This window comes from Schistocerca nitens, chromosome 1 (genome assembly GCF_023898315.1).
Source record: "Schistocerca nitens isolate TAMUIC-IGC-003100 chromosome 1, iqSchNite1.1, whole genome shotgun sequence".
Taxonomy (NCBI): Eukaryota; Metazoa; Arthropoda; class Insecta; order Orthoptera; family Acrididae; genus Schistocerca; species Schistocerca nitens.
Window position 1 is genome coordinate 1128495496 of NC_064614.1, and position 23729 is coordinate 1128519224.

The 23729-nt window shown below is 40.4% G+C and overlaps 1 protein-coding gene across 1 annotated transcript in view; it reads left to right on the forward strand.

Annotated features, from left to right (window-relative positions):
• Window positions 1–360: 360 nt before the first annotated feature.
• Window positions 361–23729, forward strand: part of LOC126238654 (zinc finger protein 260-like) — a 29651-nt gene continuing 6282 nt past the window's right edge. Inside the window, exons 1-3 of the mRNA XM_049947804.1 lie at window positions 361–495; window positions 663–973; window positions 1169–2195. Of these exons, the coding sequence (XP_049803761.1) occupies window positions 676–973; window positions 1169–2195 (1325 nt within the window). The 5' untranslated portion in view covers window positions 361–495; window positions 663–675. The remainder of the gene's footprint in view (window positions 496–662; window positions 974–1168; window positions 2196–23729) is intronic.

Below are 23729 nucleotides of genomic sequence, written 5' to 3' on the forward strand. Positions count from 1 at the left end.
CATTTGATCGGAAGTCACGGAATACAAAATTTAACATAGCTGGCTTCTACTTGTTGGCAATGTTTATCACAAATTCGCTTAATCGTCTGAAAACAGATCGAAACCTACAATATATACGCCGCGAAAAGACAAGCTGCAGGCTCTTTTTGTAGAGCTTACTTTAGCTAACTTGGCCTCTGTCACAGCACTTTTTCTTTCTGACTTACACAGTCATTAGGCTGCTCGATGATTTTAACTTGCTGTTTTCTGTCAAACTAAACCTATTGCATCGTCGAAGCATATTACGAACGCAAGCGTCTGCATAGATTAAGTTAGGGACATTTTATACTGTACTCCGTTATGTTGGCAATGTGTGCGTGTGTTTGGTTAAAATGGCAGTCTGACAGAAATTTGTTAGTTTCTTTCAAATTCTCTTGTTTAAATGTCAATTACCTTTTTCTGTTGTGCGTTGTTACTAGCAGTTTATAAATATTCGCGGATTATGTCAAATTAATGGTAAGTGTCTGAAGCTCCAGGTGAAAGATATCTCTGAAGTGTAATCTGTATTCGCGTAAACATCCCAGCCGAAACTTTTTAGTTCTATTATTGATCAGCGAGATTTTGCATCCGGGATTAAAATTTTAGATTTCGCTAATAAAGTCTTGCGCTTTACTCCATTACAGGCACCACATACCTATGGGATGGGCAACCCACCCATCACCTATGCACTTTGATTCTTTGAAAATTGTTCCTGAACATTTAGTGGAAAGAATCAAGCTGGAAGATACAATATTTCGCGATTCGTCGCAGAATGCTCCAGGCAGTCCAATGTATTCAGCAGCAGCACTTAACGCTGTGTCCTTCAACTCCTGGGGCATTACAAATCAGTGCAGTGTGAATGGAATTGCTACAGCTACTACCAATGGTGTATCCACCAAAGTACAAACGACTAATGAATCGAATGAACTTGCGGATAATGCATTAAATAGACATGGTAATAGAGCACCTAGTACCTCTAACAGAAATATGAATAATAGTTTTATGTCCACAACTATGTTTTTAATGAATGAGTGCCTCCAACAAAACAGCACACACCAGTCACATTTAAATGCAAAGAAACACGATATATTTAATATAGCGTGTGAAAAAGGGTGTAATTGTGACAGCACAAATTCTTTATTTCGTGCAGGTAATAGCCTGATGTTTGGTGCTGACAAGCATGTTGGGGCCAAGCACTTCATGACACCATGTGGTCCTCTTCAGCTAACAGCCCAAGAGTGTGGTGAATTCCTTCTGAAGAAAGCATCAGTTACTTCCAACTTACTAGGACCAGATACTGCTAACATAGGACAACAACCAGTCAGTGCAGGTAACACCAATACCACCGGTGTTACACATATAAAAGGCAGACCATTGGAGGGAGAAGCAACTGATGACACACAGTCATCAAACAACAGCAACGGCAAATTAACCATAACTACTGGCCATAACTTAAGTGGTGGCCATAGATATAGGTTGGATAAAGAACGACCGTTCTCATGTCCAGAATGTGGTAAATCATTTCTTCTCAAGCATCACCTTGTCACACATGCTAGGGTTCACACTGGTGAACGCCCACATGTATGCCCTGAATGTGGAAAAAGTTTTGCCCATAAACACTGTCTCAGCACACATCTACTACTACACAGCAGTGAACGTCCATATAAATGTTTGGAATGTAAAAAGTCATTTACATTAAAGCACCATCTAGTTACACATGCTCGTGTGCACAGCAGGGACCGGCCATTCATATGCCAGGAATGTGGAAGAACATTTCCACAGAAAAGACATCTTGTAACACACTCAAAGTTTCATTCTGGAGAACGGCCGTTTGTTTGTGATGAATGTGGTGAATCATTTTCTCAGAAGGATCATCTTGTGATTCATTCCCGGTTCCATGGTGGTTTGCATCCTTATGTGTGTCCAGACTGTGGCAGTACATTCACACGCAAGTTTGAATTGGTGAATCATGGACGGCTTCATGGGAGAGTTCCTCACTCTTGTGAAGTCTGTGGGAAGGAATTCTTGCAGAAAAGAACACTTCTAGCACACACAAGGTTGCATACTGGAGATGACAGACCCTTTGTTTGCCAGCATTGTGGGGAGGCATTTTCACGTAAACCAGAGCTTGTTGAGCATTCCAAAATACATACGGGAGACAAACCATTTGTGTGCAGGTAAGTATCACCATACAAAATTGAATACTTAAATATTCTATTGATCTGAATTTGCTAAGTCTTAAGAAATGTGAAACAGAATTCAGTCTTAGTAATGGAGCACTGAGTTTACTGGACTCGTGGTTCTTTTTTAATGTCATTCTCTTCCTGTGTTACACACAACGCAACAGCATAAAATTTATTCCCCAGCTATTTACCAAAAATTAATTTTTGTCAACATAGTTTCCTTTTTAACATGGAAAAGGGAATGTAGAGAAACTGAAAGCACCATTGGTTTTAAGGCTTTTGAATTCCTTTAAAATGACTTCATATCTTAAAATGTCTACTTCGCATGTTAAAAGTATGTTTTAGTGGCAGTGTGGATCAACTTAGAAGAAGGGAAAGCTGGCTAGTGTGTTACAGTGTGCCTCTGCCCCCTACCTAAAATCGTGGTTATAGATATTGAGAACAGCATAACCTGTGGTCTAGGATTGATAGGCAGCTGTTTATTTGGTTGTGAGGTGCCAAAGCCTATGAATGTGAAAATGAAATAAAGATCAGGAGAACAGATTGACCTGTACCATAACTTGTTGTATACGTTCGCATCAGTTTCAACATACTTTGCCACATTTTATGCACTTTGTTTCAAAAAACTAAAACTTCAAGATAAGTTCAGAAGATCAATATTAGATGAAGAACAAGTCTTTTAGGTATTTTAATGTGTATTATGTACATATATTGTACATAAACTATGGAAAATATAAGGTCATCCATTAAACAATTTTTACTGGAAAGGTACCGGTATGTATATTTTGCCTTACAGAGTGTAATTAAAAGTGATAGTAACTAGCTTATTGTTTCATGGTGATAAGATGTTAACAGTAAGACATGCCAATAACTTACATTCAGATCAAAACAGAAAAAAAAATGTGTATAACAGAAGTGTACTGATGTCTTGGTCACTGTTTGAAGTAAACAAGTGGGAAAAACATAAGGGAAAAGACGTATAATACATAAACAGAGTTAATGAAAATTTAATTCTTTATTAAACACATTACTCGAGTGCATTAATGAACAATTTAATTCTTTGAGCAATTTGAGTCCTGGGTTTTCATTGTAACAAATATGGATAAAATTAAAGAAGCAGTGTTGAGGGATGGCTAACATAAGATTTAGGTATGTTACACCAATAAGAGAAATCTTTACCTAATTCTACAGGCAAGGAGTAAGAAAGTCTTAAAACTAACTCACAATGACTATTGGGAAATCCTCCTGTCCGATAGAAACAGCAAAACATGCGTAGCCTATTATGCATAAACACTCGAAGAATAAAGTAAATAAAAATTTTACATTATTTGGTTAGTTTCATTTATTTATTTGTCTTATAATAATTCTGCACAAAAGTGTAGGACATGACAGATACATTACAGAAATATAACAGAGGGAAACATTCCACGTGGAAAAAATATATCTAAAAAGAAAGATGATGAGACTTACCAAACAAAAGCGCTGGCAGGTCGATAGACACACAAAAAAACACAAACACACACACAAAATTCTAGCTTTCGCAACCAACGGTTGCTTCGTCAGGAAAGACGAAGCAACCGTTGGTTGCGAAAGCTAGAATTTTGTGTGTGTGTGTTTGTGTTTTTTTGTGTGTCTATCGACCTGCCAGCGCTTTTGTTTGGTAAGTCTCATCATCTTTCTTTTTAGATACATTACAGAAATATTTACACATACACATGCCAGGAAAGAAGTTCATGCCGGGAAAGAAGTTAAGCTCGGATTGGATGAAAATGGGGCTTTTCGAGCAGAAGCATTACCACATTCACTTTAACTGATACAGGCAGATGATGGAAAACCTAAACCTTTCATTCTTAAAACTTCACTATTATTCCTCTGTGAGACTCACATCATCAAAAGTGCACTTATGGACCAATGTGAGTGAGATGTAGGTAGCCAATGAAATTCTCGGGTGTAATTTTCTATGGTATGTAAATGAATTGCTGGTATTTAATTGTATAAGGTTAAAATTTAATCACATCATTGAATTTTTTGGCTATATCAGAAAGAAGACATTGAAGTACATTGCTGAAGTGACGAATGTATGTTTTAGGTTATGCTAAATATTAGTTCATTATGGAAAGCTTATTTTCATGTTGAGATTTGTTGTCTTCGCCAGCTGACAGTCAAATTCACATATTCCATCCTAATCTAGACTTTGGGGTAAGCTACAGATTGGTAAGTCACCCCAACCAGGATTTTGCTTTCACATTCATTGGCTTCGTCAACTCATGAATAACCAAGGTGTCAGACTACATTACAGGTTAGTCTATTAGCACATCTTGGTTTTTCCAGTCACCAAAGAAATATGGAAATCATTACACAAGCTTGAAATTCGTAATAAATAGATCAATAAAAGTTGTTCTGGCTTTCTCCGTATCGAAAACAAATGTAATCAATTTGTATCTTCTGCTGAAAGAAATCGTGAGAATCAGCGATTGTTGGTGGCTACTTTATACTATTATAATATCTAGTTGGACCAATGTCCATGAATTGCCATTATCTGCACACAATGCAAGAGCTGCAAATTCTGCAAATGTGCTTTAGCCCATCACTGAATTCCTGTACCTGAAAGGAAAGAGAGAAACTATACACACTGAGCAAAAAAAAAAAAAAAAAAACAAGAGCAAAAGCTTTCTTCTGTAAATGCATACTGTCTGTGTGAAAACACACCCAAATAGTGAGTGCAGCTATGAGCCAAAATATTTGTTTAAATTGTAAAAATGATTATCAAATAGAAATGTTTATAATTCTGCTGTAATTTCCCTTCCTCTACTGGGCTTGTGGTTTATGCTGGCAGTGAATTTTGGAGGAGGATTCCAATGTAGCTCACATATCTTCGAATTTCAATTTTTTTTTTTTTACTCGTTTTTCATGGAGGGTCCTACAACAGTTCCATGTATTGCAAATATGATAGTCACAGTAAGTTTGAAAATCTCCAGATTGGCACCAAATCTTCGATGCCCACTTTCATTTGTAGAGGCAAGGTCATGTAAGTAGTCTACATAAAACTTTTTTTAATAAGGGTTTGCATTAAGTGACTTTGCACTGAAGTGTGAGTATATGCAAGCACTTAATCAGTAATATTATACAGTTAATTGTTACAATTCTCCAGTCATGAACGCGAAGATTGTGTCAATCCTACCAATCAGAAATGCACACAATTAGAAATACATGTACAATGAAATGGGAATTCATTAATAAAACAGAGAAAAGTTTTGTATGCCATTTATGTAAATGAGGAATTCCATGGAATCTAGTATGATCCGTTGTGGTACCCCTATTTTCTTTTCCTTCACATCTGATATGAATTTAAGATGACTAACTGACAGCCTCAGCTGCCGACAGGTGTTCTTGATATACCTCGATGTGGACAGCTGAAAATGTGTGCCTCGACCGGGACTCGAACCCGGGATCTCCTGCTTACATGGCAGACGCTCTATCCATCTGAGCCACCGAGGACACAGACGAATAGCGCGGCTGCAGGGACTTATCCCTTGCACGCTTCCCGTGAGACTCACATTCCCAACTGTCCACAATTCTACATATGTATTGTACCTTATAGACATTTGCCCAACCACTCATTACTCGCGCACGCTTTGGCAATTCCCGTAAGAGTTTGGGCAACCTGTGCGCATTCGCACAGACGAAGGTCAATGGCTGGGTAGCCTTTAACTATATATACGAAGACAGTAACTTGTTCTCGAAAGAACAGTTACTGTTGATGACCGTGCAGCTTTTCCCTGGAATAAACGATGACTAACTGACAACCTCAGCTGCTGACAGCTGAAAATGTGTGGCCCGACCGGGACTCGAACCCAGGATCTCCTGCTTACATGGCAGACGCTCTATCCATCTGAGCCACCAAGGACACAGACGAATAGCGCGGCTGCAGGGACTTATCCCTTGCACGCTTCCCGTGAGACTCACATTCCCAACTGTCCACAATTCTGCGTATGTATTGTACCTTATAGACATTTGCCCAACCACTCATTACTCGCGCACGGTTTGGCGATTTCCATAAGAGTTTGGGCAACCTGTGCGCATTCGCACAGACGAAGGTCAATGGCTGGGTAGCCTTTAACTATATATATGAAGATAGTAACTTGTTCTTGAAAGAACAGTTACTGTTGATGACCGTGCAGCTTTTACCTGGAATAAACGATGACTAACTGGCAACCTCAGCTGCTGACAGGTGTTGTTGCTATACCTCGATGTGGACAGCTGAAAATGTGTGCCCCGACCAGGACTCGAACCCGGGATCTCCTGCTTACATGGCAGACGCTCTATCCATCTGAGCCACCAAGGACACAGACGAATAGCGCGGCTGCAGGGACTTATCCCTTGGCACGCTTCCCGTGAGACTCACATTCCCAACTGTCCACAATTCTACATATGTATTGTACCTTATAGACATTTGCCCAACCACTCATTACTCGCGCATGGTTTGGCGATTCCCGTAAGAGTTTGGGCAAGGGATAAGTCCCTGCAGCCGCGCTATTCGTCTGTGTCCTTGGTGGCTCAGATGGATAGAGCGTCTCCCAGGTAAGCAGGAGATCCCGGGTTCGAGTCCCGGTCGGGGCACACATTTGCAGCTGTCCACATCGAGGTATATCAACAACACCTGTCGGCAGCTGAGGTTGTCAGTTAGTCATCGTTTATTCCAGGGAAAAGCTTCACGGTCATCAGCAGTAACTGTTCTTTCGAGAACAAGTTACTCTCTTCGTATATATAGTTAAAGGCTACCCAGCCATTGACCTGTGCGAATGCGCACAGGTTGCCCAAACTCTTACGGGAATCGCCAAAGTGTGCGCGAGTAATGAGTGGTTGGGCAAATGTCTATAAGGTACAATACATATGTAGAATTGTGGACAGTTGGGAATGTGAGTCTCACGGGAAGCGTGCAAGGGATAAGTCCCTGCAGCCGCGCTATTCGTCTGTGTCCTCGGTGGCTCAGATGGATAGAGCGTCTGCCATGTAAGCAGGAGATCCCGGGTGCGAGTCCCGGTCGGGGCACACATTTTCAGCTGTCCAGATTGAGGTATATCAACAACACCTGTCAGCAGCTGAGGTTGTCAGTTAGTCATTGTTTATTCCAGGGAAAAGCTGCACGGTCATCAACAGTAACTGTTCTTTCGAGAACAAGTTACTGTCTTCGTATATTGATATGAATTTGATCTTATGAGAAAATGTGAGTTCCAAACATGGTATTCTGTTTTGTATATGTAATTTAAACTACACTTTTTGCTTATTTCCTAATGTTTCCAGTTTGTCTGAGATAAATTTATTACTAAAGGTATCAAAAGCATATAAAAGATCTAGGTTGACTTCTAGCACTATAAAATAAAAAAAATGTACTTTGAAAATGCTAATTCCTCTGGTAGTAATAATATTTCTAGCATAGTATTATATTTCAATTAAAATAAGCTTGTTGGTAGGAGCAGGATGCTGCCCAATCTTAGTTCTCTTTTGAGTGCCATGTACTCACAGTGATGCCTGTCTTATAGCTACATGCAGAGCCTTGTCTAAAGTGGCTGTCCAGTGGCAACTCTGCACCCCACCAGTGCAATCAGTGCCACAGTTATTTTATTTCAGATATAAAATGCTTCACTAATTTGATAAGACCTTGACTGAGCTATCTTTTGTATCAGCTCTTGAGTGAAGCGATGTCTTCTGATTTAGTATATGTAATAAGTAACGCAACAAATTTTTTTTTTCTTGGCCAGTTTTGGTTGAAAAAATGCAGAATTCTTGGTGCGACATCACGGAATACGCTTGCTTCAGGCTCTGTAGCTTCATGTTGTTCTCATAGTTGGCACTGATATACATAGCCTTCAAAATTGTGTCTGTAATGGAGATGCATTCCAACCAGAGAGGTGCCATTGAGTTTGTTTTGGCAGAAAACCAGAGCATCTAAGTGCTAGGAGAATGTCTGTGGAGACGCGACAGTGAACAAAAGTATAGTGAGTCATTGGGCAAGGCATCTGTCAGCTTCGCATCAAGGTCAAACAAACCTGTCTGATCTCCCACATGTCAGCTGGCTACACACAGCTGTGACACCTGCAGTGTTGGAAACCCTAGACACACTCATTTGAGGTGGTCAACAGATCACAATCAAATTCCTTGATGAACAACTAGACATCTCTGTTGGTAGTGCTGACACACTTGTCCACCAGTTGGGGTTCTCAAAGGTGTGAGCTCACTAGGTTCATCACAGCCTAACAGAAGTTCTCACACCTTTTGACTTACATATGTTTGGCCCAATGAAGGATGCAATCCAGGGGAAACAGTACATGGATGACAGGGAGGTTAATGGTGCAGCAAGGCATTGGCTCCAACATCAACCAGTAGAGTGGTACAGTGTGGGCATACAGACCCACCCAGTAAGGTAGCGTGAGGTTGCCGCATTGAATGGAGTGTGTTGAAAAATAGTGTTTTGTAGCCAAAACAGTGGGGGTTAATATGGTGTATTTGAAACCTGAATAAAACCAACCTGATTTAAGAAAGAAGTGTTATTTTACTTATGGTATGCCTCTCATAGCTTACTAATAGTGACTTTCGTCTATAAAAAGGGGCAGACAAACCATCTCTTACTACAGACCCATTTCTCCCCAAGCAGCCTGCTCTAAACTTTTGGAATACATGTCCTACAGTGGAATACTGACTCATTTTGTGCAGCGTAACTAGCTGCTTGCCTCTTAATATGTCACAAAGGATTCTTAGAGACATCCACATTAGTGGTAGGCAATGAAAACCTCATAAATCCATTTGTTAAATTTTACAGGTGAAGCAAAAATGGTTTCTTAAGAATAATATAAAGTGATACAGCAAGTTGCTACGTGTGTAACTGTATAGTAGAAGCCTAGTTACTGACAGAAAAGAGAAACCCATGCAAATACAGATCTCTAATTATAGAGTTACTGGTTACTGGAATTACAAATTTTCACAGACAGATAGAGTTATGAGGTTTTCATTGCCCACTATTGATACATGAAACTATAAATGAATTACTGGAAGAGCTAAACAACAAGAACTATTCTCATGGTACCTCATGTGACTTGCCAAGGCATTTGATTTTGTAGGAAACTAAAATTTTGTGGCTTTAATGTATCCCTCTTGCATGCATAGGGTCTTATATTCATAACAGGAAGGAAAGTGTTAGTTAACAAATAGCGCAGCAGTACTAAAGCTAAACTCAGAATGGGGGAATGATAAGTATGTAGTCAGATATTCAGGCCACTCTTGTTCCTTACCTATAAGAGTGACATTCCAGCGACTTTAAAGAACTGTTGAGAAACTGTAATGATTGCTAATGACAGGAGCATGCTAATGAAGGACCAGATAAAGCCCAAATGATACCTAAACATCGCTGCAAATGGTTTACAGGAACAGTTATAGAATTAATTACACAAAGACTCATATTATGCAATTTAAAACAAACTGAATTTACCTGCCAGTTCCAGAAATAGGCATTAATGATCATACATAAAGTGAAATACTGTGTGTGTGTTCCCTGGGTTTTAGCTAGATAATGAACAAAACTTGAGTCAAAACATAGAAAAAAGTAATCAAGAATATGATTTTGACTTGCTAAGCACTTAGTAGTACCCCTCATTGTGTTGACCTAAAGACTAGAATATTAGCTTATTTTATATACTTCCGCTCCCTTTTGGTCTGTAGAAATATCCCTCATTGTGTAGGCCTAAACACTAGGGTATTAGCTTATTTTGCTTACTTCCATTCTCTTTTGGTTTGTGGAATTATCTTCTGGGACCAGGGAGCTCAAGGAAATAAAATATTTACTCAGCCGAAGTATGTAATAAAAATAATTTCCAAAATCAGTAACTTCACATATTGCTAAAACGATTTCTACTCAAACTGACAATTCTCTTATCGTTATTTCTTACAATACTGAGACATGTCTATGCATGTTTCCATTCAGTCACCAGATCATACCTGTACCAGCTGTGTGTCAAAGGGTTGACTTTGTGAACCAGATTCTCATAATGATTGATAATGAAGGCTTTGATGTTGGCTGAATCTTGTTCACAGGTGACACACATTTCCACGTTAGTGGATTCATGAATAAATAAAACTGAAGGTTTTCGGGGTTCTAAGAATCCTCATTTGTTGGAACCAAAATCATTGCAGTCTCCCAAAGTTACCATATGGCTGCTGTATGCAACAGTGACATTAGTGCTTCTTTCTATGCAAGAATTGCTAACTAGTCAAAGTTACATTATATTTGGAACAATTTTCCATCACACAGCAAACGTTGGACGTTTGATCAGGCATCAAGTGCCTCATTCAAGATGGGGCCAACCCACACCATACTGAACAGATGTTCCAGTTTCTTGATTTATACTAGGGGAATAATCATTGGAGCTGAATTATCCCAAACTTACCGGCACAAAGATGGTTGGCCTCCATGTTCACTCAGCCTTTACTCCTTATGACTTCTTTTTGTATGGCACCAGAATTATCCCATCACTCAGAACGAGCTTGAATCGTCTATCTGTGTGACAACTGACTCTATTTTCATTGAGACAGTACGAGATGTGATGGCAAATTACACTGTTCATTTGTTCCATCTGTCTATTGCAAGTGGTAGACATTTTGAAAAGATTGTGATGTGATTGCGGAGACTGTTTGCAGAGGACAATAAACATACCATGTGGTGTATTGTTGTATCGATCTGTGTTTCCTTGTTATTTAATTTTATTGAACACACATACCTTAAGTTATTCTTAGAAACCACAGGAAAACTATATTTTAATGGAGATTTGAGCCCTGTCCCTTTTGAATGCAGTTTAATGTCATTATGAAGTAGATACTTAGTTACAGTGTACACTGTTCTTTACAGTGTTAATGAGGTTTTGCCAAATACAGAAATCATATAATTTGAATAAGCGATCCCTGAGATAAGCTCTCAATTTGTTACTGCAATTTTGGAGCTTCCTAGCAAACTACCTTAGCAACTGTGGGCAACTTTTGAAAATGTTAACTTGACAATACAGAACGTCATATCCCAAGTAAACAGAGATGCATGTATGAAATGAGATCCCTTTGACCTTTAGAGGAGATTGGTGACATTTATATTTAAATAAATAGTAGAACTCCTAGTCCTGGTCCCATTTTATTTAAGCAGATAACCAGGTTTGGCTTTATGGTCACCATCACATTTGTTAGAGGAAAATAAAAATAAAGGTATTTCTGCATTTGTGAAATACAAGGAAAAACCTATTACATACAGTTGAAAAAATAAGCGTATTTCTTTATAAAGCATTTGACCCAGAAGATTCTTATTCATTAACTGATATTGTATGTATACATTCATAGGATGTGTGGTTGTTAACTGAGTCTATTGTATATTATTATTGGTCCGTGCCTATGTGTAACTGCCTTGTAAGAAAGGAAGGTTACGTGTTTCAGTGTATCCGTAAAAGGTTCATGCTCATGTTTCACAATTTCTGGAATACCCTTAGTTTTATTTTCTACTTGTAGATCTGTTGATGGGTGTAATGATGAAACTGATTATCTGATTAAATAAAATAAAATGATACCAAGGTTGTGGTTGCATTTGGTGTATTTAGAGGCACACAGACAAATTGAACCATGGACCTTGCCATTAGTGGGGAGGCTTGCATACCTCAGTGATGAGATAGCTGTACCGTAGGTTCAACCACAATGGAGGGGTATCTGTTGAGAGGCCAGACAGATGTGTGGTTCCTGAATAGTGGCAGCAGCCTTTTCAGTAGTTGTAGGGTCAACTGTCTGGACGATTGATTGAACTGACCTTGTAACATCAACCAAAACATCATCGCTATGCTGGTACTGCGAATGGATGAAAACAAAGGGAAACTACAGCCGCAATCTTCCCAAGAGCATGCAGCATTACTGTATGGTTAAATGATGATGGCTTCATATTGGGTAAAATATTCCAGAGTTAAAACAATCCCCCATTTGTATCTCCATGCAGGGACTACTCAGGACGACGACATTATCAGGAGAAACAAAATTGGCATAATGTGGACCAGAGCATGGAATATTCAGATCCCTTGATTGGGGAGGTTGGTTAGAAAATTTAAAAAGGGAAATGGACAGGTTGAAGTTATAGTGGAAATGAGTGAAGTTCAGTGGCAGGAGGAACAGGAATTCTGGTCAAGTGAATACAGGTTTATTATTGCAAATTAAATGTGTGTAATGCAGGAGTAGCTTTAATAATAAATACAAAAAGAGGAATGCTTATAAGCTACTACGAAAAGCATAGTATAGCCAAGATAGGCATGAAGCCCATGCCTACTACAGTAGTACAAATTTATATGCCAACTAGCTCCACATTTGTACAGAAATCAGATGGCAGTTATAAGAGTAGAGGGCCCTGAAAAGGAAGCAGTGATTGAGAAGGAAGTGAGACAGGCCTGTAGCCTATCCCCAATGTTATTCAATCTGTAAATTGAGCAAGTAGTTTAGGGGGAAAGAAAAATGCCTTAGGAAAAAAAATCAAGAGAGAAGAAATAAAAACCTTGAGGATTGCCGATGACAGCAAAGGGCTTGGAAGAATAGTTGAATGAAATGGACAGTGTCTTGAAAGGAGTATATAAGCTGAACATCAACAAAAGCAAAACGAGGATAATGGAATGCAATTGAATTAAATCAGCTGATGCTGAGGGAATTCGATTAGGAAATGCGACACTTAAAGTAGTAGATGAGTTTTGCTATTTGGGTAGCAAAATAGCTGATGATGGTTGAAGTAGGGAGAATATAAAATGTAGACTGGTAATGGTAAGGAAACCATTTCTGCAGAAGGGAAATTTGTTAACATCATGTTTATATTCAAATGTCAGGAAGTCCTTTCTGAAAGTATTTGTTTGGAATGTAGCCATGTATGGAAGTGAAACATGGACGATAAACAGTGTAGACAAGAAGAGAATAGAAGCTTTCAAATGTGATGCTACAGAAGAATACTGAAGATTAGATGGGTAGATCACGTAACTAATGAAGAGGTACTGAATAGAATTGAGGAGAAGAGGAATTTGTGGCACAACTTGACTAGAAGAAGGGATTAGTTGGTAGGACACATTCTGAGGCATCAAGGAATCACCAGTTTAGTATTGGTGGGAGACCAAGAGATGAATACACTAAACAGATTCAGGATGATGTAGGTTGCAATAGTTACTCAGAGATGAAGAGGCTTGTGCAGGATAGAGCAGCATGGAGAACTGCATCAAACCAGTCTTTGGACGGAAGACCACAACAGCTAAAACAACAACAACAACAACAGCAGACCAAATGGAAATTATTTTTTATATGTCATATTTTGGTCATACACTATCTGATCAAAAGTATCTGGATACCCTTAGGGAGGTGGGAGTGTTATATAAAGGGAGATGGGAGTGTTATGTTGTCAGTAGAAGAGCAGATACAGCAGAATGGGTCAGTCAGGACAGCTCAGAGACAGCAAACACAGACTAACCATTGAATGCCATCTGAGTAACAAATCTATCAAGAACATTTGAACCCTACTAAAGCCCCACAAGTCAGCTGTTGGCAATGTGATTGTGACATGGAAATGTGAAGGAGCAACCACGGCTAAACCAAGACTAGGCACACCTCATGTACTGACAGACAGGAACCAAAAAGTATTGTAGAGGGTAGTTGTAAAAAATCACATGAAATCAGCAGAACGAACCATTCTTGAGTTCCAAAGTTCCGCCAGATGACCAACTATCACAGTGACTGTGGGTAGGGTGTTATAAAAAATGGGGCACAATGCTTGAACATCACCTCATAAGCAGATTATTTCTGTAGCCTGTGCTAAGTGATGCTGGAGGTGGTGTAAAGAGTGACACCACTGGACAGTGGGTGACTGACAACAAGTGATTTGGAATGATGAATCATTATATACCCAGTGACAACCTGATGAGGGTGGGATTGGATTTAATGAATTCCTGGAGAATGTTACCTGCCGTCATTTGTAGTATCAACAGGGAAGTACAAAGGTGGTTGTTTTAAGTATGAAGGTGTTTTTTTGTGGTTAAGGTGTAGTCTCCTTATTCCTCTTAACAAAATACTGAATGTGGAAGGATATGAACACAAGTTATAGCACGGTGTACTGCAGACAACAGAGAAAAATTTCCGAGGCCGTGATTGTTTGTATCAGCATGACAATAGACCATAAAGTATCTGTGGCAGTGGCCTGTGGACAATAACATTCCTGAAATTGATTGGCCTGCCCACAGTCTCATCCTGAACCCAATGGATCACCTTTGAGCTGAGTTAAAACAGTCGACTTTGCTTCAGGCACCAGCATCCAACATCTGTATTTTGACTCTTGAGGAAGAATGGTATGACATTCCTCCACATACTTCATTGAACATATCCCCAGTAGATTTCAAGCTGTCATAAAGGCAAATGATGGACACACCCCATATTGACATCCTTTAATAACTGTACAGATACTTTTCATCAAGTTGTGTGTTTCTCACAGTGCATTTGAGATGATTTCATTAAAGGCCACATATAATGTTACAGGATAAGTTATTAACAGGCATGTATAAAAACTTCAAAGTCTTAGAAGAATCTCCTGAAAGAAATTCATTGTAAGTGGTATGAAAGATACCAGGTGGTTATAATTAAATTGCAGGTACTCACGGAGGTCCATGTGGGCTGTAATTATCATATGGCAACGAAACCTGGTATATTTGCCAATGTGTTAATACAGAACTGATTTATGCTGGGAAAAAACTTTGATCCAGTTTTGGCCAACTGGTGAAAATCTGACACTGTACAGCTTCTTGACAACATCTCCGCTGCTCATATTGAACAAATTGTATAAGTGGTGGTTGATAATAAATCTAGTTATGCCTTTTCAATTGTTTGACCTTTTCTGCCCATGTCCCATTCCTAATCTATTACATATGGAGACATTTCTATATGTCCTTACATTCAGAGTGCCAGATTTGCACCTAGTGGCCAAAATTGGAACTCATTTTTTCTAGCATATATCAGTTCCACATTAATGCATTAGAACATCTACTGAGTTTTACTGCCGTATGATCATTACAGCCCACAATGGACCACTGTGAGGGGCTGCACTTTAATTATAACCACACGGTACTACAATTTTCTAATGGACTAAAATTTTTATCTTATGTCCAACAAAGTGAGGGACATTTTCTGTAAAGTTGGATAAGCTTGATTTTTTTAATCAGTTGGTCAATGTGTTGATTTTTTAGTCTGTAAGGGGGCCAACAAATTTTGCACTTGAAGGTTCCTAGTAAGTACCCAGTCATGTTTATTCCAAGATCTGTGAGTCATTGTTATTTGTTTGGTATTACATAATATGTATTTGTCTAAGACTAAGATAGAAAGTCTGTAAACAGTTATAAGACCATACAACTCAGTCATATGCATGTTAAACTATAGTTATACTGTGTGTGATATGATTGAGTTTTGGGCTTGTAACTAGTATACTGCTACTGCACATTTGTTTTTAAAAAACATCACAGCATCTGAAATGTGTTTTAATGACTCTGGAAGATGTTTATATGGGTCAAAAGCAGTAGTAGACCAGGTAGGAAATCAGGTGAGATGCGATATTTTATTTGACTGTACCTTAAGTTTACCCTGCTCCTTTGTCATAGCCTGTGTTAATGTGCTTTTCTGTATTCCATTATGGTGAGGAAACTCAGGCCCTGAAAATGAGATGCCATTGATACTATAATATAGATTACAAAGTAAAGTTTTGTCATCTACTCTGAGTATTTTGACAAGATCATAGTAGAAAAAACAGGCACACTGAAAAGTTATAAAAATTGGAATGATTTGAACTTAACCTAATTATCTCCTATTTGATAAATGTATTTGTACTGTATTTTTTGAGAGTTTTGGGAAATATTCCTTGGGTAATTATCAGGTGCATAGATATATCAAGATGTGCCCTGTCAGGTCTTTTCAGACTCTGTGATGATTTGTTACTTTCAACAAAAATTCAGTTAATATGGGCACAACTATGAATTTTGTAACTGTGTCCTATGGACAGCGTTGAAAATCCTTTCTTTCAACAACTGATGAAACTGATCTATCGGAAACTCGAAATAACTTGGCATATGAATTCTGTAAAGAGTTTACAAACAGTGTGAAAAAAATTCCAAAATTCAACCTACCTTCATTCAAAATCACTACGAAGTGAGACTGCCTAACAAAAGTTGAGACATATTGATGGAAAAATTAAATTATGTCTGTAAAAACGACTGCCCTTTATCATGAAAATGTGAACATTGTTTTTATGACTTTATTTAACCCACAGTATTCAGTTTACCTCTGGAAATATTCTTTACATTTACATTTGGTGTTGCATTTCTCCACACTGCTGGAGAAGGTTCATGTGAAAATGGCTGTTTGAATGTTAAGAAACAAAAAATAATAAAGTGAAAAAAATAGACATGAAACATGGTACTATTTGAACTGACTGCTATAAATAACTCTATGTTAAAAATAAACTAATTTCGTGTTCTATACTGCAAATCTTGAAATGTTCCCCCGGACGACTGCATTATTAGGCACACCACTTGTGCTTTTTTGTTTATACACATTCTGCAAAATATTAGCTTGTACACATCTCATCATGATTTGTGCAGAATATATCACTACATATGAATAGTATGCTGCTCACCACACTGAAGACACTTTCAGCAGTGTACAAGCTCATTTAAAAGTAGGTTGTTTGTATAAGCTATCAGATTTAGCCATTCATCAGGTAAAGAAACAAACAAACAAACACACACACACACACGTTTTTATGTATGCATAACACACACACAGATGGCCATTGTCACTTCCAGTTGTTGAATGGGACCTCAGCACCCTGAAGATGACAGGTAACCATGTGTGTGTGAGTCGGATGTATATGAAAATGTGTATTGTGTCTCTTCATCTGATGAAGGGCGTTGTCCAACAGGCTATCCAACAGTCTTCTTTTAAATGTGCCAGCACACTGCTCATCACCTCCTCTATGTGGTGAGTAGTAGTTCACCATAATTCATATTGTTATAAAATCATGGACCTTTCACAACACAGTGTTGAAGGGGCGGACTGGGAAAAATAGTCAACAGAATTTATCATATATCAGTAGTTTTTGCTCTTTCACTGCATTGTGGTACCTCCATGAAAGTTTTGTGAATTAGTTATGCTAACTTTGTAGACAGGAGGAGGCTGTACCTCATACACAGTCATTCCTTCGAATCTGAGCTAAAATAGAGCTAATGAATTAAGAACAAAGACAAGTTATTTACTAGGAAAGTGATGTATACACTGCTGGATATTACAGTTGCTCACCATGAAGGTGGTGCGCAACAAACATCAAATTTGCATGACGTGTCCTATGTGTGTGGATATGCAAACAATTAGAATTTCAGTTTAAAGCCATGTTGACTATTAATTAACAATAACTCTTTCAAAAATTTTGAAAGATTTACCAGAGACCACCGTCAGTCAGTAATTTTTGTTGACTTATTTTTGTAATGTAGGAACTAGCAGCATATTTCAAGGTACAAACCTCATCTTCAGGCTGCAGTGTCAATACAAAAAAGTTAAACAAAATTACATATCAATATTCAAGTTGTTGGCATGTGCTGCAGCCATTCTGCATTCTGTTAGCAGCTAGGGTGTCCATTTAATTATCATTTCTGTATGAAATGGCTATCTTGTTGTGGTGTGTTCAGTTATTGCTGTGGCTTCTTGGATCTTGTTAACCACTGTTAATGAAAGTTATTAATATATAACAATTGATACAGCTTAATGCACCACGAGACAGCCATTTTATATAAACAAAGTGAGTGATTATTTAGAAAAAAGGATTATGTGGACAGCAAACCAACAAATGATCATATTAGTTTTTGAAATGATAATTAAATGGACACCCTAGCTGCTAACAGGCATTGATGAAGTACATCAATGCCTGTTTGCAGCTAGGGTGTCCATTTAATTATCATTTCATTTCTAGCAAAGCTGCATGGTCATCTACGGTAACTGTTCTTTCGGTAACAGATACTACCTTCATATATTAGTTTTTTCTTCGCTTTCTCTGAGGATGACCACAGCACATGCCAAGACTGTAAAGAACAAGTTCAGTATTTATGTGTACTTTTGTTAAATGTTTTTCATATTACCACTGCAATCTGAAGATTAGGGTTAGACTTCAAAATGTGTTACTATATTAAATACTTTAAGTTGTTGTTGTTGTGGTCTTCAGTCCTGAGACTGGTTTGATGCAGCTCTCCACACAACCCTATCCTGTGCAAGCTTCTAAATCTCCCAGTACCTACTGCAACCTACATCCTTCGAAATCTGTTTAGTGTATTCATCTCATGGTCTCCCTCTATGATTTTTACCCTCCAATGCTAAATTTGTCATCCCTTGAAGCCTCAGAACATGTCCTACCAACCGGTCCCTTCTTCTTATCAAGTTGTGCCACAAATTCCTCTTCTCCCCAATTCTATTCAATACCTCTTCATTTGTTATGTGATCTACCCATCTAATCTTCAGCATTCGTCTGTAGCACCACATTTCGAAAGCTTCTATTCTCTTCTTGTCCGAACTATTTATCGTCCATGTTTCACTTCCATACATGGCTACACTCCATACAAATACTTTCAGAAACGACTTCCTGACACTTGAATCCATACTCGATGTTAACAAATTTCTCTTCTTCAGAAACGCTTTCCTTGCCATTACCAGTCTACATTTTATATCCTCTCTACTTCGACCATCATCAGTTATTTTGCTCCCCAAATAGCAAAACTCCTTTACTACTTTAAGTGTCTCATTTCCTAATCTAATTCCCTCAGCATCAACCGACTTAATTCAACTACATTCCATTATCCTTGTTTTGTTTTGCTTTTGTTGATGTTCATCTTATATCCTCCTTTCAAGACACTGTCCATTCCGTTCAAGTGCTCTTCCAGGTCCTTTGCTGTCTCTGACAGAATTACAATGTCATCAGCTAAGTTTTTATTTCTTCTCCATGGATTTTAATACCTACTCCAAATTTTTCTTTTGTTTCCTTTACTGCTTGCTCAATATACAGAATGAATAACATCGGGGAGAGGCTACAACACTGTCTCAAACCCTTCCCAACCACTGCTTCCCTTTCATGCCCCTCAACTCTTATAACTGCCATCTGGTTTCTGTACAAATTGTAAATAGCCTTTCGCTCCCTGTATTTTATCCCTGCCATCTTTAGAATTTGAAAGAGAGTATTCCAGTCAACATTGTCAAAAGCTTTCTCTAAGTCTACAAATGCTAGAAACGTAGATTTGCCTTTTCTTAATCTAGCTTCTAAGATAAGTCGTAAGGTCAGTATTGCCTCACGTGTTCCAATATTTCTACGGAATCCAAACTGATCTTCCCCGAGGTCGGCTTCTACCAGTTTTTCCATTCGTCTGTAAAGAATTCGTGTTAGTATTTTGCAGCTGTGACTTATTAAACTGATAGTTCGGTAATTTTCACATCTGTCAACACCTGCTTTCTTTGGGATTGGAATTATTATATTCTTCTTGAAGTCTGATGGTATTACGCCTGTCTCATACATCTTGCTCACCAGATGGTAGAGTTGTTGTTTTGGTTGGCAGGAGAGCCAACACCGCGTTACTAGAGGAGGCCGAAAGGCACGCGTTTTAGCTCACGCAGGCTGGCATGAGGTCTGGAACAGGACAAGGAAATTAGAATTTAGAAAAACGGACGTAGCTGGTGGAATACGTGACTTTAATCTATTAATGGTGAACGTCGGTCTGGACGGTACATGATTCACATTATCAATAGTAACTGATAATGGCGCCTTGCTAGGTCGTAGCAAATGACGTAGCTGAAGGCTAGGCTAAACTATCGTCTCGGAAAATGAGAGCGTATTTTGTCAGTGAACCATCGCTAGCAAAGTCGGTTGTACAACTGGGGCGAGTGCTAGGAAGTCTCTCTAGACCTGCTGTGTGGCAGCGCTCGGTCTGCAATCACTGATAGTGGCGACACGCGGGTCCGTCGTATACTAATGGACCGCGGCCGATTTAAAGGCTGCCACCTAGCAAGTGTGGTGTCTGGCGGTGACATCACATTCCTCCCCCGCAAATCGGCGTACGGTGGTGGCATAAGGCTTCCGCCCACTGTGGGGAGGACCCCATGTTGACATATGCGACGAGGTGGGGAGCCTAACAACAGGCGAGGCTGTGCCACCCGCACCCTGCCATTCGGACCGCGGGGAGCTAGGAAACGCCTGAAAACATGCTCCAGTGTGCATGCCAACATGCGGTGTATGCGCCCGCAGAGAGACAGGAGGGGCCGAAGGGTTGACCTCCATTGGGGGGGGGCACCCGACGGGCGAAGATGACATATGGTCCGGAGCGGGCAAGAGTTCCATGTCGGAGGACAACTGGTCCCGGGAAGCGATCGGCGGCGCATGACCCAGGGAGGCGCCCTGCAGTTGCAGCGACGCGTCCACTGCGGGCTTTGCTGGCGGGAGATCAGGCAGTGGCGACGCGTCGCCATGGGGCAAAATAGAAGGCAGTGTTGGTAACACCTGGGGCTAAAGCGAGCCAGTAGATGGGTCCCCAGGGCGCTGACCGGACGGCACCGTCGCTGAAAGCAGACGGCGAGCGGCAGATCCCATGCAGCGACAGAGGCGCAGCTGGTTGAGATGCCGGCGCACCTCACCAGAGGCCCCCAAAACCAGGTACATAGCGCGGCTGAGGCAGCGAAGAATGCGCCCTTCGAGGCAACGCCGTGAACCTCGGTAGTGACGATAGTAGACAACGTCGCCTGGAGCAAAAGCAGGTATCTGCCGCTGCACAGGAACCTGATGCGGCGGATGTAGCAAAGACATCAAGGTTCGATGATGACGACCATGGAGCAACTCAGCCGGCGAGCGACCATCTGGGGGCTGAGAGCGATACGAGGACAAAAAGAGCAATAACGCGTCCTCCCGAGAATGCGACTCTTTTAACTTCAACATCTGGGACTTGAAAGTCCTGACCAATCGTTCAGCGGCACTGTTTGACAGTGGCGAAAACGGCGCGGATGTCAGATGTTGAATACCATTGGCCTCGCAGAATGACTGAAATTCTGCGGACATGAGTTGTGGGCCATTGTCGGAAACAATAGTCTGTGGAAGAGCTTCAATGGAAAAGATAGCAGATAACGCTTGGATGGTGGTAGATGACGTCGTGGAAGACATCCGGACAACAAAAGGAAACACATATTCGTAATCGCGGCATCAATTCCGAACCAAGTACAGTGCTGACGAGCAAGTTGTTTCGTTCTCACTATACCCCAGTGTCCTTGGTGGAGAAGCTGTAAGACAGAGGACTGTAACAAACGTGGTACCATGACCCTGGACTGATCATTATCAGAACGCAACAGCAAAACACCACGTCGTACAAAAAGTCTCCCCTGGTGAGCAAAAAATCGGCGATCCAACGGATCCCCGATCCATGACTTTGGCAAGGGCCATTGCGTAGCAACAAAACACAGAACGGTAGCAAGGACAGGGTCGGCAGCTGTGGCAGTAGCTACACGACGAAAATCAATCGGAAACAATTCGACCACGGCATCGGTTCGAATCAATGAACATGCAAGCAAGTTCGGAGAAATCGAATGCTCTATCCTCAGCAACAGGCAAACAGGACAACGCATCGGCGTTTCCGTGCTTAGCAGTGGACCGATACAAGATATTGTAGCGGTACTGCGAGAGGAAAAAGAGACCAGCGAATGAATTTCTGCGCTGTATGTGGAGGTACAGGCTTGTTCAGATGAAAAAGCAATGTCAAAGGTTGGTGGTCTGTGATTATGGTAAAGTGACGACCATACAAGAAATCATGAATCTTTGTAACACCAAATACGAGAGCCAATGCTTCTTTCTCGATCTGTGAATAATTTCTTTGTGCAGATGAAAGCAATTTGGACGCAAAGTGAATAGGGCGATCGTGTGATCCATCTTTGTGCGCAAGCACAGCACCGATCCTGAAATCCGATGCATCCACCATCAACAAAAGGGGCTTCTGGGGATCGAATGGCGTAAGGCAAGTATTGGAAAGCAATGCCGATTTCAACTGGCGAAAGGCGCATTCGCATTCCGTCGTCCAGACGAACGGAACACCTTTACGGCGTAAGCGATGAAGCAGAGCTGAAATGGAAGAGGCATGCGGCACATATTTATGATAATAGTTGATTTTTCCCAGCACACTCTGTAGCTGCTTCAAATTCTGCGGCGAAGGCAAGTCTTGTATGACACGGAGGTGCTCGGGACTGGGATGTATGCCTTGGGCATTGAGTACATGTCCCAGGTAGGGCAAGTCACGAGCAAAAAACACATTTGTCCTTCCGCAAGCGAAGACCATTTTGTCGCAAGACCTGAAATAATGTTCTGAGATTGGCTAAATGTTCTTCTTCCGTCTTTACGGAGATCACAATATCGTCCAGATAGTTTGCTGCAGTAGGGACCGACGCACAAACAGTTTGTAGATATTGCTGAAACAATGCAGTGGCGGATGCACACCCGAATGGCAGTCGTTTGAATCGATACAAACCAAGATGCGTGTTAACCACCAAAACGCGCCGGGAGTCTTCGTCCACTGGTATTTGCAAGTACGCATCTGCTAGGTCCAACTTCGAAAAATATTTACCCGGGCACAGTTTGTCAAAAAGATCTTCTGGGCGGGGTAAAGGAATCACTAGTTGTGGATTCACTGTTGCCTTGAAGTCCACACAAAGTCTCAATTTTCCGGAAGGTTTTGGCAAAATTACTAAGGGTGATGCCCAGAGAGAAGCCTGCACACGTTCAATTACACCTTGTGATTCCAAATCGTGTAATGTTTTTGTGACCTCATCACGCAATGCATGGGGAACATTGCGCGCTCTGAAAAATTTCGGTTGCGCCTTTACTTTCAGTTCCAAATGTGCTTTATAGTTCTTAGCGCAACCAAGGCCCGGTGCAAAAATGTCTGCAAATTCGTCACATAGACGACAAACACTGTCTGAAGGCACAGCCTGGTTCACTGATAGGACCTGATTTACTATAGACAAGTTAAACAACTGAAATAAATCGAAACCAAACAAGTTCACTGCAGAAGAAGAACGAAGGACGTAAAATGACACAAGTTTTGTGTGTCCTTTGTATGTTGCAAGAAGGCTGCACTGTCCTAACACAGGGATCTTTTGACCTGAATAACTAGTTAACTTAACATTTGCGGCACGCAACGGAGGTGTGCCCAGCTGTTTGTACATGTCTTGATTGATCAGTGAAACTGCAGCCCCGGTAACGAGCTGGAATGGTATCACTTTGCCGTTAATGTCCAAGTCTACAAAAAGTTTATTGTCCTGCTGACGACAAGAGCGACTGTCTCGTGCAACGTGAACTGACACTGGCACATAATCACTTGCAACTTGACGGGATTTCCGGCGATGTCGATGCACACTATGTGTGGGACGAACATAGTCACCGTT